A 16,402-nucleotide genomic window follows, 5' to 3' on the forward strand; every position below is an offset into this window, starting at 1 on the left:
ATAATCAACTAAATATGAATGAGTTCAGAGAAAGTGTACATCTGTGGTGGACTGTATGGGTTCTGATGTCCCACAGTATCAGACAGAACCCTTACTTGAAGAAAACTAATATTGTACTTAAAATAATCATGAAATGGTTTATCTAGCAAGATTTACATCTGCTGGTGTGCTGCCATATTGCTGGGCTATTTTTCATCAAATCAGCACGTTTCTTGTTAAGGAAGTTTTTGTCTCTGAGCTGTTCAGCTGAGCACACCCCTTACACCTGACAGATAAAGCCCTTTGCTCTCTGCTTCAGGACCCCACTCCCTGGCTGTGATCCATTAAATAAGGAGAGGTAAGGGAAGTCAAAGGGGAAGGAAAACCAAAATGTTTTGAAAAGAAAAATGATACCACACACATAGCACATTTCAGTTTTTGTCTCAAACTACAACTTCCCTCCTTGCCTACTTTCCTGATTGCTGATGCTCCTGCCATCTCTCTACTCATGTCCAGTGGCTGGCTTGACAGTTTCCTCTCTCAAGCCCCCACTTCCCTGCAGTGGTTGTCCTCAGTGCACACTGCTACTGCTGCCTAACGCTTATGTTTCTCCTCTTTACTTTCCCACTGTCCTCTATGACCATCATCCTGTCTCTGGCCAAGTAAAGGTTGATCCGCTCCTGTAAATGTGGGAACTATATCTGTGTGACCTTGTTTTAATCCATCTCGTTTTACTGTAACAAAATTCCTGAGGCTTGGGAATTCAAGGGCCTACATCTGCTGATAGTCTTCTTGATGGCAGGGTCACAAAGCAGTATAGGGAACCATGTGAAAGAGACATGGAGCATATGTGTGTGTCTTCTGGTCTCTCTCCCTCCTCTTATAAAGCTGCCAGTATTCAATTATGGTTCATCTACTCTGACAATTTTGTCTAATCCTAGTCATCTTCCAAAGATATCACCTCTGAACTGTGGTGGCATTAAGTTTCCAAATTTCATTTTTTTAAGATTTATGTATTTATCTGAAAGTCAGAGTTATACAGAGAGAGAAGGGGAGGCAGAGCGAGAGCAAGAGCAAGAGCGAGAGTGAGAGCAAGATAGAGTCTTCCATCCACTGCTTTACTCCCCAATTTGTCGCAATGGCCAGAGCCGCACCAATCTGAAGCCAGCAGCTTCTTCCTGGTCTCCCATAAGGGTGCAGGGTCCCAAGGACTTGGGCCATCTTCTACTGCTTTCCTAGGCCACAGCAGAGAGCTGGATAGGAAGTGGAGCAGCTGGGACTTGAACCAGCGCTCATATGGGATACTGGAACTGCAGACAGTGGCTTTTCCCGCTATGCCATGGTGTGGGCCACAGTTTCCACCTTTCTAATTCCTCACAAGAGGGATTCAATTTCAATAGGTGGACCCCTAGGGGGCATGCTCAAATCCCATATAAAACAATGCAGATCTTATTTCACCTAAAACAATGATCTCAAAATAATTTCAGAAACAAACCTAAAAAGTTATAATGTCTGGAATACAGAAGTAGGAATCTGAAGAAAACCCTTGAATTTACCTTTTTACTTCATAATTCTTCTGGGGTTCAGACATGCAAATTCCATTGCTGACTGGACACTTCAACTTGGATGTCCTTCAGGGACTTAAAAAAAGGGAATCATCTTTGCCTTTAAGAATTTTCCTCCCCCAGAGCCAGTATCATGGCACGCCAGGTTAAGCTACCACTTGGGGTGCCCACATCCCCATATTGGAGTGCCAGTTTGAGCTCTAACTCCTCTGTTTCCTACCCAGCTTCCTGTTAATGTATCCTAGAAGGAAGCAGAAGATGGCTCAAGAGCTTGAGACTCTGCCACCCAAATGGGATACCCAGATGGAATTCTAGGCTCCTGGCTTTCAAAGCCTAGCCCCTGGCATTTGAGGAATGAACCAGCAAATGGAAGTGTGCGCTTTCTCACTGTCTAATGTGCACATGCTGTCTCTTATCACTCTACCTTTCAAGTAAATTTAAACAAATAAACATTTTTTTAAAAAACTTCCTTTCCAATAAATCCCTCTACTCAATGAATGAAGTCACCAATTAGCCAGTGGACCCTTCAGAAATGTGAACATCATCCTTGACTCCCATATGCTCACCAAGATGTCACAAATCTGGCATTTACTTCTCTTAAGTTCCTACAACTTTCAACCTGCTGCCCCAGCCCTGCTCCTTTCATTCATGCAACCATCATTTATTCCCAGATTATTATGAAGAACCCTTAATGGAATCACCAAATTTTATTCTTGGCTTTTGGCTTTTCTGTTAACTTTATATATTGCAGTCAAAATTCTTCCTAGCATGAGGCATGCCACTCCCCTCCCCTTTAAAAAAAAAAGATTTATTTATTTATTTGAAAGAGTTGCAGAAAAAGAGAGAGAGAGAGAGAGAGAGAGAGAGGTCTTCCATCCACCAGTTCACTCCCCAATTGGCCACAATGGCCGAAGCTGCGCCAATCCGATGTAGGTGTAGGGGCCCAAGGACTTGGACCATCATCTACTGCTTTCCCAGGCCATAGCAGAGAACTGGATTGGAAGTGGAGCAGCCAGGACTCACACTGGTGCCCATATGGGATGCCGGCACTTCAGGTGGAGGCTTTACCCTCTGTGCCACAGTGTCGGCCACATCCACTCCCCTTCTTAAAAATCTCAGCCTCACTTAGTCTTTAATGCTCTGGGCCTCGTGTATTTCTGACTTTCTCTTAGCTCCTCTTGATGTTATCAACATCCATGGGGGACTTCCTTCACTCCCTCCAATGTACCAAGCCTTTTCAGGCTTTGGGCTGTTTATGTTTACCTGTAAACAAACACATTACTACCTAAATAAAAGGCTACTGCTTCTTTTATAGAAAGCATTTCCTTTGCAAATTTGACTAATGTGCTCTTCTTGACGCTCTCATCACCTGTGGTGCATCCATTCTAGCAGGTTATTTTTCATACAGTATGTTTATGCCCTGTGTACTTTTTTTTGCATCCTCTATGAGCTTAGCAGGCCATTGGAAGAGAGGAAAATATCTTTTTGGAGTCAACATTTATTCAACACCTACTTTGAGCTTAGTATTATTCTCACATTCTCAACAATTCCGTGAGATTGGTTGTCTGTTTTATAGAGAGGAGCCCAAGGCACAGAGAGATTAAGTATCTTACCCAGTATTACACAACTAATAAGTGAAGCTGAGATTCCAACTCAGACAGTCTGGATCTAGTGCCTGCAGCCTTACCAGCTGTTTTAAGCGCTTGTATTATTGTTACATATCCAGCTTCTCACCAAGTGCCAGAGGTTTAATAGGTGCTCAGGATAAATTTTTCAAGTTAAAAATTGAAGGCAGTGAAGGTTTCTATCAAGTATTGGAGCCCATCAAAGGAGGAATGGTGTCCTTCAAGAATCTGGTGTTTAAAAACCCAGAAGGAGAAACTTGAGCCTTAAATGAATGGGGAAATTGGCAGGCCCTTAGGGCATCAGGGTTGTGTTGTGAGGATCAAAGAAGCAGTGTGAGTGAATGCTCTAGGAGAAGGGGAAAGTGCTAACCACTTCCACAGTGGTAGCTGTGGGAGGACATTTAGCTGCCTTTTAGCAAGCCACTTTTGAAAATAAATGTTTATGCTAAACTAGAACTAGGGAATGACAGAGCAGTAAAGTAGCAGGGCAGGGCAAGGAGGGGATGAGCCAGCCATGCTGCTGTCTGCCGCAGAGGTAGGAGACATGCAAGCATGAGCGATTTTATCAACAAGACAAGGCCACCCACGCCAAGCAGGCATCTACTGTGATATGGTGACTATGGTGTGGAGCTAAATAAATGTTTCTGTAAACAACAACAAAAACAGTGTAACCACAAATGTGTCCTGCATACACGTCCTCAGGAGGCAGATTGTACCTAATCCAGCAGAGAAGAAAGCCTCCTCCTGTGACCCACTGGGGCATGTGAGGGCAGGAACCACGGCAGCAGGGGCCTTTGAGCACATGCTGGAGGAACAGAAAAGCAACCGAGGAGAATCCTTTCCCTTTTAGTAGCTGGGAAAGCATTTGCTCCCAGAGATTGGACGTAATGCAGTGGCTACAGGAGTGTGTCCTCCTCCTCCTCACATTTACGACTCACTGCTCTGTGATGCTGCTTTTCAGAGTGTCCAGCAAATTACTGCAGAAATGGCGGAGCTTGTGTGGTGGAGAAAAATGGTCCCACGTGTCGGTAAGGAGCATGGTCTGTCTTTCTTTTCTGGCTTACTTACTTTTCTAGAGGTTATTATAATAGAACACCAATCAGTATGTGGTTATTAAAGTTAAAAAAAGTGATAATGGCAGTAGGTGTGTTTATCTTTCCGAATAAGAGAAATAAAAAGTATATTTCAGAAAAAATACAACCTAATATGATTTTCCATGTTCTTCAACATTTTATATTATGTGGAATATGTGGTTATAATATTCATCGTTAGTTGTTCTCAGTACATATCAAATTTAAAAAGATTTTCTAATATGGCTATTCTATTTCAGATGAATTTAGTCTGTATTTCTTTTATCTCTGTTAATGTTAAATTCCATATTTTTCTGTTCTAACAGTTAAAATTAGTTCATAAGTAAGACCATTTTTGGTTTATTGAATGAATGTTTATGAGTAAAGTTAAAGTACAGGTAAGGAATGTATTTGCATACTCAAAGCAAGAATAAACAAGAACAGGCCTTGTAATTTCTTTGAGGAATTATTTATATTGCATATCAAAGATTGCTTCAGTTTATTCTTTCACCATTTAGGGAATTGTTCAAAAAAGTTGCATAAACCTCAATGGAAATGGTACATATTCCACTATATTTGCTTTTAATCTAGCAGACCAATGAATATATTGTGGTTTATTGGAAAACTGAAGTTTGATAATCAAGTCCTAACAAAACCCACATAAGTATCAAAAAAGTGATTAATAATTGTTTTTATGGCTGGCACCGTGGCTCACTAGGATAATCCTCCGCCTGCGGCGCTGGCATCCCGGGTTCCAGTTCCGGTTGGGGCGCCAGATTCTATCCCGGTTGCTCCTCTTCCAGTCCAGCTCTCTGCTGTGGCCCAGGAAGGCAGTGGAGGATGGCCCAAGTGCTTGAGCCCTGCACCCGCATGGGAGACCAGGAGGAAGCACCTGGCTCCTGGCTTCGTATCAGCGCAACACACCAGCCATAGCAGCCATTTGGGGGGTGAGCCAATGGAAGGAAGACCTCTCTCTCTGTCTCTCTCTCATACTGTCTAACTCTGCTTGGCAAAAAATAAATAAAAAATTAATAATAATAATTGTTTTTATAATTATACCATTCTAAGTAAGCATATGTATTAGGAAAGCAGTTTATTCCTAAAAAATGAAAAACAAAAACTTCTACTAGTTAAAAAAAAACCAAAAATGTTATGAGATTTATTTAGCCATTGCTTTCATGTTGAAATCAGATTACTAAAGAGTTTCTCAGAGTGTTTGTCTCCTGAATTCATTATGCAATTGATTTTACATCTCAACAAAATTGTACTTTTCCTCATATCCATTTTCATAAATTTTAACTTATCAAAAACTAATAATAGACAGGAATGCAGGATGTATAATATTAGTTTCTAAAATTTTTTGAAATTGAGAATGATGGCATAAATTATATTATTGAATGTCAGCTGTGTATATAATGTTAATTCAAGTCAACTGTACAATAGGGAGCTCTAAATTTTGTCCTTTTCGGCCGGTACTGTGGCTCAAACAGGTGCTTCAATCCTATATGTGATGGGAGCATTGCAAACAGCAACTTAACCTGCTATAGCAAAGCATCAGCCTCCTTCCAAGTGAACTCTAACATAGTACCAGAACAACAGAGTGACCACTAAAAAGATAAAGACCAAAAATAATCAATTATAATAGGTTTTCATAAGAGCCAAATCTTAACACACCGGGTGAAATCATCAGAGACTTGGAAAGCAAGTGGTCATGCGATCTCCAGGTTGTTTTGTTAGATGAACCATCATGTTTGTGTTTTAGCTCTAAGGTCATCTCTCTCCTCCAACTTTGCTTTTAAAAACACATATTGCCGGTGTCGTGGCTCACTAAGCTAATCCTCTGCCTTGTGGCGCTGGCACACCGGGTTCTAGTCCTGGGCGGGGCGCCGGATTCTGTCCCGGTTGCCCCTCTTCCAGGCCAGCTCTCTGCTATGGTCCGGGAGTGCAGTGGAGGATGGCCCAAGTGCTTGGGCCCTGCACCCCATGGGAGATCAGGAAAAGCACCTGGCTCCTGCCTTTGGATCAGTGCAATGCTCCGGCCGCAGTGCGCCGGCCGTGGCGGCCATTGGAGGGTGAACCAACGGCAAAAGGAAGACCTTTCTCTCTGTCTCTCTCTCTCTCACTGTCCACTCTGCCTGTCAAAAAAAATTTTTTTTGTCCTTTTCAACCTTGGTAGTTAGGAAAGAAACTGAGATTTTAGTGTCAGCTGAGCAAGCAAGGAGCTTTGCTACTTGGCACCATCCTTGTGCAAGGAAATAAACTTTAGCACTTGAAATTCAGATGTAAAAGAACTAAATTTATTTCTCTAAGATTGGAAAACTCAAAGATACAGGAAAAGGTGAAACAGAGGATTCAGAAAAGGATGGATGTAATCAGATAATAGGATTTAATCAGATAATAGGATTTAATAAGATAATAGGATAATATTAACTGCTATAATTTGCTCATTACAAACTGTAGACATGTATCTAAATGTTCACTGTGTCTCATAAATATTTACAATTATTAATAATCAAGAACTTAATGCTTAAAGAGAGGGAAATACGAATCTGATTTGATCTTCACACTTTGAATACATGGTTGGTTTTTTACACACAACTCATAAGTAAGTGTTATTAAAATAAAGGCAATTTTAAAGAAGAAAGGAGGAAAAACAATGGAGATGAATGCAGAAAGGAATTCACTATGCGGAAAGTCAATCAAGTATTCTGATATGTTATTTCTGAAAGCAAATAATTCTTTTAAAACAGCAAAATCACTACAATGACCATCAATATAAACAAATACTTAATGCTATCCACAATGTAGAAATGAAAAAATAACTCGTGAAACTTTTGCATATTCTAATATGGCAGTCTTTTCATTTAAATTATTTCTTTAGAATTGTGACCTGCAAAAGAAATATATGTGTATCAAAATAAATTTTTGAGAATATATACTACTGTATACATACTACTGTATACCCAAGTCCTACTATGTTATAATAAATATATCCATATAAATATATAATCTTCCTTTCTCACACACACACATAAGCATGTTTTTATCTTTCTTTTTTTTACAGAAATGTGATTTTAGATATTGCTTTGCACTTTTTCCTGTGAAACATCATGGTTATTCTTCTATGTTGGTATACTTGAATCTAGATTAGTCTTTTACTGTCAATGTAGTACTGAGTACTCCTTAATCTTCCCGTGTTTTAGCTGCTTCCTCAGTAAAATAGAGAAAATAAGAGCACCTTTCTCATGGGGTAGTTATGAGGTTAAAGGAGTTAATACATGAAAAACATTTTAGAAGATATTATAGGAATTTTAGTCATTAGTATTATGATATTGTTGTTTGGTAATGCATACAATATGCAATGTATGCATTCATATTTTAACACCACCAATGTCCTATTATTTGTCATTTAATTCCTTATTTTCTTCCACAAATAATCTTAAAATATTCATCCTTTCATTTACCCTTGGCCAATTTATTATTTTAAATCTAACAACTCCTAACAAGATACCATGTAGCCATGTAAATTAAAGTTAAATTAATATCCAGGGGAGGGTGTTGTAGCACAGAGGGTTAAGCCACTGATTGAGATGCCCATATCCCATATCTGAATACCAATTCAAGTCCTGAATACTCTGCTCCAATTTAGCTTTGTGTTAATGCATCTTCCTTCCCTCCCTTGCAAACATTTTAAAAAATTAATTATAGGGGAGAGTGTTGTGGCATAGTGGCTAAATCTTCCATCTGTGAAGCTGGCATTCTATATGGGCACCAGTTCATGCTGCTCCCTTTCTGATCCAGCCCCTGCTAATGGCCTGGGAAGGGCAGCAGAAGATGGTCGAAGTGCTTGGGCCCCTGCTACTCACATGGGAGACCTGGAGGAAGCTCCTGTCTCCTGGCTTTGGCCTGGCCCAGCCCCAGCCATTGCAACCACCTGGGGAGGGAACCAGCGGATGAAAGATCTCTCTTTCTCTCTCTGTCTCTCCCTCTCCCTCTGTAACTCTGATTTCCAGATAAATACATCTTTTTAAAAATTAATTATAAGTTCAAATTAGTTACCCTTTCATTTTTCACATATAGATTTTTCTTTTCAACTTAAGTTTAAATGAAGACTTAGAATACAAATTTTAGAGTACAGGTAGGGGTCCTCTGGAAAGGTGATGGCTTTATGTATCCTGTTCCAAAACATGGGAATTCATTGTCCTTGTCCCCTGAAGATAGTAGAACCAAAAAGAGAAGACCAGGTCACTCTCATTCTGGCCCTTTGTGAATCTAAGAATTTCATGAATATCTGTGGGAAATTATTATTAAAGTCTTTAGATTTCCCCTTGGGTTTGGAGCTAAAGAAAGATCCAAGTGATTTAAAAAGAATATCATTGAGTTGCTAGGAGTTCATAACATGTATAAGCATAGAAACTACCAGGTGAACCATGGTTTTCCATCCGTGGAGAAGCACCCACAGCTTGACAGGTTTGAGGGCCAAAGAAGCAAACTGTAAGCCAAAAAGAGGGTGTTACATTATTATGTTAGTTTCATTTATCAATGTATCTGCTAGAAAATAGACTGAGTAATACAGTACAAATTCCAAATTCCAAATTAATATGGAAAGCATGAAAGATGTTAAAAGAAAGAAATTTATTAAGTTAGTATGGGTAAAGGAGACAAAAAGGAAAAGCATGAAATTAGAATACATAGTAACACATAAGTATATAAATATATATCTATTCATTTACATCATTTTACGCCTCACATTATTTTGTTCATAACAAAAAAGAATATTATTTTCCTTTATCCAGTGTGTACAATGATAATATATATTTGACTAAAAAGGAAACTTTCATAAAAGTCTACAAGTTTTGGCTCACCCTATTTATCTGTGTTCTGAAAAAACAGAAAATCAACAATGAAGTGATGACAGAAGACCATAATGACCTGTTAGAAAGTTTAAATACCATTTCTAGTAAACTCTTTTATTAAAGACATACTTTAGTATTTTTTAAGAGTTATTTATTTGAAAGGCAGAGTAGGAGAGAGATCTTCCATCTAGTGATTTAGTCTCCAACTGTCTGTATGGGCCAAGCCAAAGCCAGGAACTGGAAATTCCATCCAGGTCTCCCATGTGGGTGGCAAGGAACCCAAACATCTGGGCATCATTTGTTGCCTCTCAGCACATCAGCAGGAGCCTAGTGCAGAGAAGCCAGAGCAGATGAGATTCAAACCAGGTTCTCCAACACGGGACAGGGGCATCCTAAGCAGCAACCTCACCTGAAATTGAAAAGACAATAAAAATGGTAATTCCTCATTTTGCACTTGCCTCACCTTGTAGTATGTGAGAGTGAATCACTTTTGTTTTTGAGGAAATAAAAGTTATTTTTTCAATGACTTCTCACTTAATACATGCCTGGCATTCTGAAAGCTGTCTGAATAATGTGCAGACTAAAGAATGAATGAACGTGGAGAGTTCTGAAATTTCAAGGAAAAGCATAGTCAGTATGTTAATTATGTTCTTAACTGTATTGAGATATGAACACATGACCTCACCATAACCTCAATTACTAATCAAAAAAGAACTATTGAGGACTTTCTGTGTATGCACCAGAAGAATGATTTGTGAACATATAACATGTTCATTGTACTAAAAAGAAATGACTGCAGTCTGTAGGATTTGTTCACTGAAAGAAAGTCAGCTTTGCTATAATGACAGAAGAGGGTGCTCTTAAACTAGGAATCTTGAGAACTGCCTCAAATTCTCAACCCTACCCACAAAATGAAGAGACAAGTATGAATTCTATGTATACAAAACCACTGTAGAAAATAAAATTCAATGTATGAATTCCTCCCCAACCCCTGCCAGCACCAAGCATTAAAAAAGAAACCTAAACCAAAGAAGAAAATGCAAGAACACCAACTCCAATTCCAAGCTGAACTAAACATTGGTCTTTTTTTAGAAAGCATTTGAGGCCGGCGCCACAGCTCACTAGGCTAATCTTCCGCCTAGTGGCGCTGGCACATTCGGTTCTAGTCCCGGTCAGGGTGCCAGATTCTGTCCGGTTGCCCCTCTTCCAGGCCAGCTCTCTGCTGTGGTCAGGGAGTGCAGTGGAGGATGGCCCAAGTACTTGGGCCCTGCACCCCATGGGAGACCAGGAGAAGCACCTGGCTCCTGCCTTCGGATCAGCGTGGTGCGCCAGCCGCGGCGGCCATTGGAGGGTGAACCAACGGCAAAGGAAGACCTTTCTCTCTGTCTCTCTGTCTCTCTCTCTCTCTCACTCTCCACTTTGCCTTAAAAAAAAAAAAAAGCATTTGAGGATATTTAAAAATACACACACAAAACTTAATTGAGAATTTTAAAACTTAAGTTCAAAAACTGCCAAAATATTGAGATGCCATTGAACACAAGAATTGAATCAGTTGAGTTTACTGAACTCAGGTAATGAAATAAATAAGATATAAAGATTAAATTACAATTTCCCATGGACCTGAGATGAAGAGTCAGTGAGAACATAATTGTAAGTAGAAGATAAGGAATATGAATAAATTAGAGTCCCTGAAGAGAGAAACAAAACAATGGAACAAAACCATTATTTAAAACTACAGACCAAGGAAACATTTTCAGAAATGAAAGAATACCTGAATCTACGTATTTAAAGAGTTGACCATGGTCTGTAAAATTTAGCACAAAATCAGCTACCACAGCACATTTCCTAGTAAAAGTATTAGACAACGATATAAAAACAATCCTCATTGTCTCCAGAGAAGAAAACCAAATAGCATACAAGAATAAAGGATTTAATTGGGATTAGACATTTTAAAGCAAAGAAATGTGATTGTCCCCATTCTTGATTTTTTTAAAAAAAGCAATAATGAAAATATGAATTAATGCATGTTTGCTTATTATTGTGATACACTATTTTTTGAAAAAAAATTATTTATTTATTTGAGACACAGTTACAGACAGAGAGGGAGAGAGAGAGCGATCTTCTATCTGCTGGTTCACTTCCCAAATGGCCACAACAAGCTGGAGATGGGCCATTTTGAAGCCAGGATCCAGGAGATTCCTCTGGGTCTCCCACATGGGTGCAGGAACCCTGCACATTGGCCACTCTCCACTGATTTCCCAGGCCATTAGCAGGGAGTTGGATTGGAAGTAGAGCAGCCAGGACTCAAACTGGCACCCATATGAGATGCTGGCACTACAAGGAAGCTTAATCTGCTAAACCCCAGCGCTGGCCCCCTCTTCATTCTTAAATGCAGCATCTTCCGTAATGGAGAATCTCAAAGGCACTTCCATTAAGACAAGGCTGTCTTAACTGATAGATCATATTATACTGGAAGCAGTCACCATACAATTTGACCCTGTTCTCCCCACCCCAAAATCATGATAATTAGAAGTTAAGATGAAAGCACAGCTGGAAAACCCTAAAGGAGCAGTGATTAAAACTCAAGCAATAGAAACAATTTAGTAAATAAGCTTGGAGGATATAAAACTAGTGTTTTTATAAGATGTTATTTACTTAAAAGATCGAAGAGAGAGGGAGGGAAGGAGGAAGAAGGGAGAAAGAGATTGATCTCTCATCTGCTGGTTTACTCCCCAAATGGCTGCAATGGCCAGGCCAAAGCCAGGAGCCAGAAACTTCATTGGATTTTCCACATGGGTTCAGGGTCCCAAGTACTTGGGCAACCTTCTGTTGCTCTCCCAGGCACATTAGCAGGGAGCTGGATCTGAAGAAGAGCAGCTAGGACTCAAACTGGCACCCATATGGGATAACGGCATTACAGGCAGCAGCTTTACCTGTTACACCACAATACCAGCTCCATAAAATTTTATTTAAAATTTTTTTCTCATCAAACAAAAGAAAAAAAATAGTAAGCAATATTAAAAAATGAAAAAATGAATAGCAGGAAACCTGATGGAATATACTTTTCTCACATGTATCAGAAAAAGGACAGATATCTCTAATACAGAAAGAACTATGTAAAATGCAGAGACAATGCAAACATGATAGAAAAAATACAAAAGATTAATTTGTAAACATATAAAATGATGCCTGAATTAGATCCTCCAAACAGAATCAGTAAGATATATATGACTATGAAGAGGAGATTTAGTATTGGAATTCAACCCAAGTTTGAAGGACAGAACCAGAGGAGCCAATGATGTGACTTCCTGACCAAAGCTGAAGGCTGAAGAAAGGAAACTGGGTGGGGCAGGTGCACATGGTTGGGGTAGGGGGTACTTCCCATAGTTCAAAGGCCAGGGAACCAAGAGCTCTGCTGTCTAAGGACAGAAGATGGAAGTCCCACCTCAAGGAGAGAGGGCAAGTTTGCTCTTTTTCCACCTTTCTGTTCTATGCAGGCTCTCAGTGGGTTGGATGATACCCACTCAACAGTGGCGAGGATAGATCACTTTTACTTAATTGGCTGGCTCAAATACTAATATCTTCTAGAAACACCCTAAGACACACAGAAAATACATTTTATCAACTGTATAGGCATTCCATAGTACAGATAATACATAAAATTAACTGTCATGATACTTAAACATGAAAAAAGATTCAAATTCATAAGAAAAAAACAAATTTAAATTGCACTAAGATGCCATTTCCCACCTCTTAGATGAGGAATATTTTTTCTGGTTAAGTGTCATAGGCGTTTTGCTAGTGGAAAAGTAAATTGATACAATTCTTTCAGATGTGAATTTGGCAACTCCTAACAAAACTACATATTCATTTACTTTCTGACCTAACAATTTCTAATTATAGAATTTCTTGTGTTAGTACAGCTCTAACATTATGACAGTACGTGTCCACAAGGCTACTCTCTCCAGCATTTTTATAATTTAAAAGCATTGGAAAGAGCCAACTGCCTGCACACAGGAAAGTAGCCAAACAAACTATAATATATCCATACAATGGAGTACAGTGAGACTGTGGGAGCAGCTAAGGAGTCTCTTAGACAAGGTGTAGGAAAAGTGTGACCTGAGACAAGCTAAAGGAAAAGGAAAAAATGTAGCCATAGTCACTGGAAGTATTCTATAGATTTACTTCATTTTACTTGAATATTAAAAATAACCAAAAGAGTATTATTACTGATAAATTATAAGTCAGGCCCCACTTAAGTGTTTGATATGTGGGTGACCTTAACTTGAACTTACAGGGCAGATGAAAGTACATTTAATTTGGCAATAAAAGTTAAGACTTAATGAAATAAAGGCAAGAAAGTGGGAGAGTCCAATTCAAACCTAGGTCAGTTAGCCAGGACCTCTGCTCTTAAGTCTCAATTCTTTTTGTACATTGGCTCTTTGAAGATTTTTTTAAAAAGATTTAGTTATTTATTTGAAAGACAGAGTTAGAGAGATAGAGAGAAAGAGAGAGAGAGAGATAGCGAGAGAGAGAAAATCTTCCATCAGCTGTTGCACTCCCCAAATGGCTGCAATGGCTGGAGCTGAGCCAATCTGAAGTCAGGAGCCAGGAGCTGCTTCGGGCAGCATGTGGGTGCAGGGGCCCAAGTACTTGGCCATCTTCCTCTGCTTTCCCAGGCGGATTAGCAGAGAGATGGATGAGAAGTGAAACAAGCAGAACAGGAACTGGTGCATATGGGATGCACTGCTGCCATGGCTTTACCCACTGTGTCACAGTGCCAGCCCCTGCTCTTTGAAAATTTGACTAGACAGTTCATGATTCTATGAGTACAGATTTGAATCAAAGGCATCAAGAAAGTCTAGAACTATACTTTATTTGCATTCAGCTGCTTGTCACAACACAGTGTGTACTTTTATTCCAATGAGCATTTGTTATTCCTTTCATCCTTTTTATACTTTTCTTTTTTTTTCACTTTCTTTTTTTTAACTTTTACTTAATGAATATAAATTTCCAAAGTACAGCTTATGGATTACAATGGCTTTCCCCCCATAACGTCCCTCCTGTCGCTCCCCCTCTTCGTGGAGAAACGACACAGGACCCTGCGCTGTTCTTTCGTCTGCTCGGCCCTCCCCGGGTTTGCTGCTGGTCCTTCCCGGGTTGGCTACTATCCCTTCCACCTCCGTGGAAGGGCAGTTCCCCCTGGCCACATTCCCCACTTCCGCAGGGGAGCGGCACACCGCCGGCCGGCTCTCTGGGGGCTGCACAGGTGTTCCCCTTAGATGTTCCCCTTAGATGTTCCCCTTAGATGTTCCTCGTGCATGCCGTCTCTCTCCTCCTTTATAGTCCTCTTCCGCCAATCCTAACTCGGCTGCCCACACGCCGAGTATGCTGCTCTCCAATCAGGAGCAAGTCCTACAGTTTATTGGTTGAACTGGAGGCAGCTGTGCGGAAGCTGTTTACTTCTCTCCCAGCGCCATATTGTGGGAGAGCAGATGCATAGAATAAGTCTTAATTCCAGTAACTCAGTCTAGTCCGGTTTGCTCCCCACAGATCCCCCTTTCTTTTTATTTTTGGCGTTGATACGCGCCTGTCTTCGGTGTCCCGCGGCACACACTCTGCTCTACTTGCTAGAGTTGCCACAGGTTCTTACAAGTCCTATCAATCAGGCAAACCAAATCCGGGTCCTCTCTTCGCCATGTTGTGAGGAGGTTTTTAGGCGCTGATGCGTGCCTGTGTTCGGTGACCTGCGGCTCATACTTTGGTCGAGCCGCCTGCTGGTGCTTACCGCCTTAATCAGGCAGACCGAATCCAAGCTTTCTCATTGCCGTATTGTGGGGGAGACTTATTAGTGTTGGTACGTGCCTATCTTTGGTGACCTGCAGCTCATACTCTGGTCGAGCTGCTTGCTGGTGCTTACCGCCTTAATCAGGCAGACTGAATCCAAGCCTTCTAATTGTTGTATTGTGGGGAAGCCTTACTGATGTTAATTCGTGCCTGTCTTCGGTGACCTGCGGCGCATAAGCTGCTAGCCGCCCGCAGGTGCTCATCGCCTCACTTAATCAGGCAGACCGAATCCAAGCTTTCTCATTGCCATGTTGAGGGGAGGCCTTTCTATTTCTCTATTTCTCTATCTCCGGGCATTCCTATTTCCCCCATTTTGCTTCTATCTTCCAGCATTCCTATTCCTCTCATTTTACTTCTAAACTTCTGTTTCTCTTATCCCTGCGGCCTCCCGGTGCCCGCCCCGAGGCTGTTTCTCGGCGGCTTTCCGGCTGAGCCGCTTCAGCCCGCGTCTCTCTCATCTGCGCGGCTAGGCTTTGCGCGCACACTCCGCGGTCTCCACGCCCCTTCGCGTCTGCACCACGGCCTCGCGCCAGCCCCGCGTTCCCTATCTATTCACGCCCTGTGCTCTCTCTGCACGCGGTGGCTTCCGCGAGTAACACAGCGTAGCTTGCGTCTCCGCCATTAGCATTCAATCTAAGTTCCCCGGGCTAGCCTGGCGAATTCAACCCAGCTTACGTCTCCGCCCCACGGTTTGGCTTCCCGTCCTTTGCTCCCCGGGCTAATCAGATGGATCCCAATCTGGCTTACGTTTCTGCTTCTGGTTTCAACTTTTCGCCCCCTATTCCCAGGCTAACTTGAGAATCCCAAGGTGGCTTTCATTTCCGCCTCGGCCTGCCCCCCGCGGCTTTAATTTCCCTAACATTTTTCTCTACCTGGTATGTTTCCCCAAGCTTTCTTCCAACAATACTCCTCCCTCATTTCTCCTGGCCTCTCCCCACAGTCCGCATCCGAGTCTGTTTGTTCTAGCTTTCACTTTCGCTTTCGACCTTAGAGATTTCTCCCAGCTTCCCCCCGTAGTCCGTATCTGAGTCTATGCCTAGGCTTTCAATAGCTTCTTCCAGCACCTTTTTCGTCCGGCTTTTCCCTAGGCTATTTGCTAGTCTCTCTCTCCGATATTTTCCCAGTTCTTCCCGTTTCTTCCCTCCTAAGTTTCCTAATCTGTCCTAAGTTTCCTATCCGAGTTAGGTTTCCTATCCGAGTCACGGCACCATCATGTCGCTCCCCCTCTTCGTGGAGGAACGACACAGGACCCTGCGCTGTTCTTTCGTCTGCTCGGCCCTCCCCAGGTTTGCTGCTGGTCCTTCCCGGGTTGGCTACTATCCCTTCCACCTCCGTGGAAGGGCAGTTCCCCCTGGCCACATTCCCCACTTCCGCAGGGGAGCGGCACACCGCCGGCCGGCTCTCTGGGGGCTGCACAGGTGTTCCCCTTAGATGTTCCCCTTAGATGTTCCCCTTAGATG

At 41.5% G+C, this 16,402-nt stretch overlaps 1 protein-coding gene across 1 annotated transcript in view; it reads left to right on the forward strand.

Moving 5' to 3' along the window:
• MALRD1 (MAM and LDL receptor class A domain containing 1) overlaps positions 1 to 16,402 on the forward strand; it is a 407,814-nt gene that overhangs the window by 352,294 nt on the left and 39,118 nt on the right. Inside the window, exon 32 of the mRNA XM_008268638.5 lies at positions 4,131 to 4,197. Coding sequence (XP_008266860.4) covers positions 4,131 to 4,197 — 67 coding nt within the window. The remainder of the gene's footprint in view (positions 1 to 4,130; positions 4,198 to 16,402) is intronic.

Source organism: Oryctolagus cuniculus, chromosome 13 (assembly GCF_051225735.1).
Source record: "Oryctolagus cuniculus isolate XC-2025 breed Fujian yellow rabbit chromosome 13, ASM5122573v1, whole genome shotgun sequence".
NCBI classification, from domain to species: domain Eukaryota; kingdom Metazoa; phylum Chordata; class Mammalia; order Lagomorpha; family Leporidae; genus Oryctolagus; species Oryctolagus cuniculus.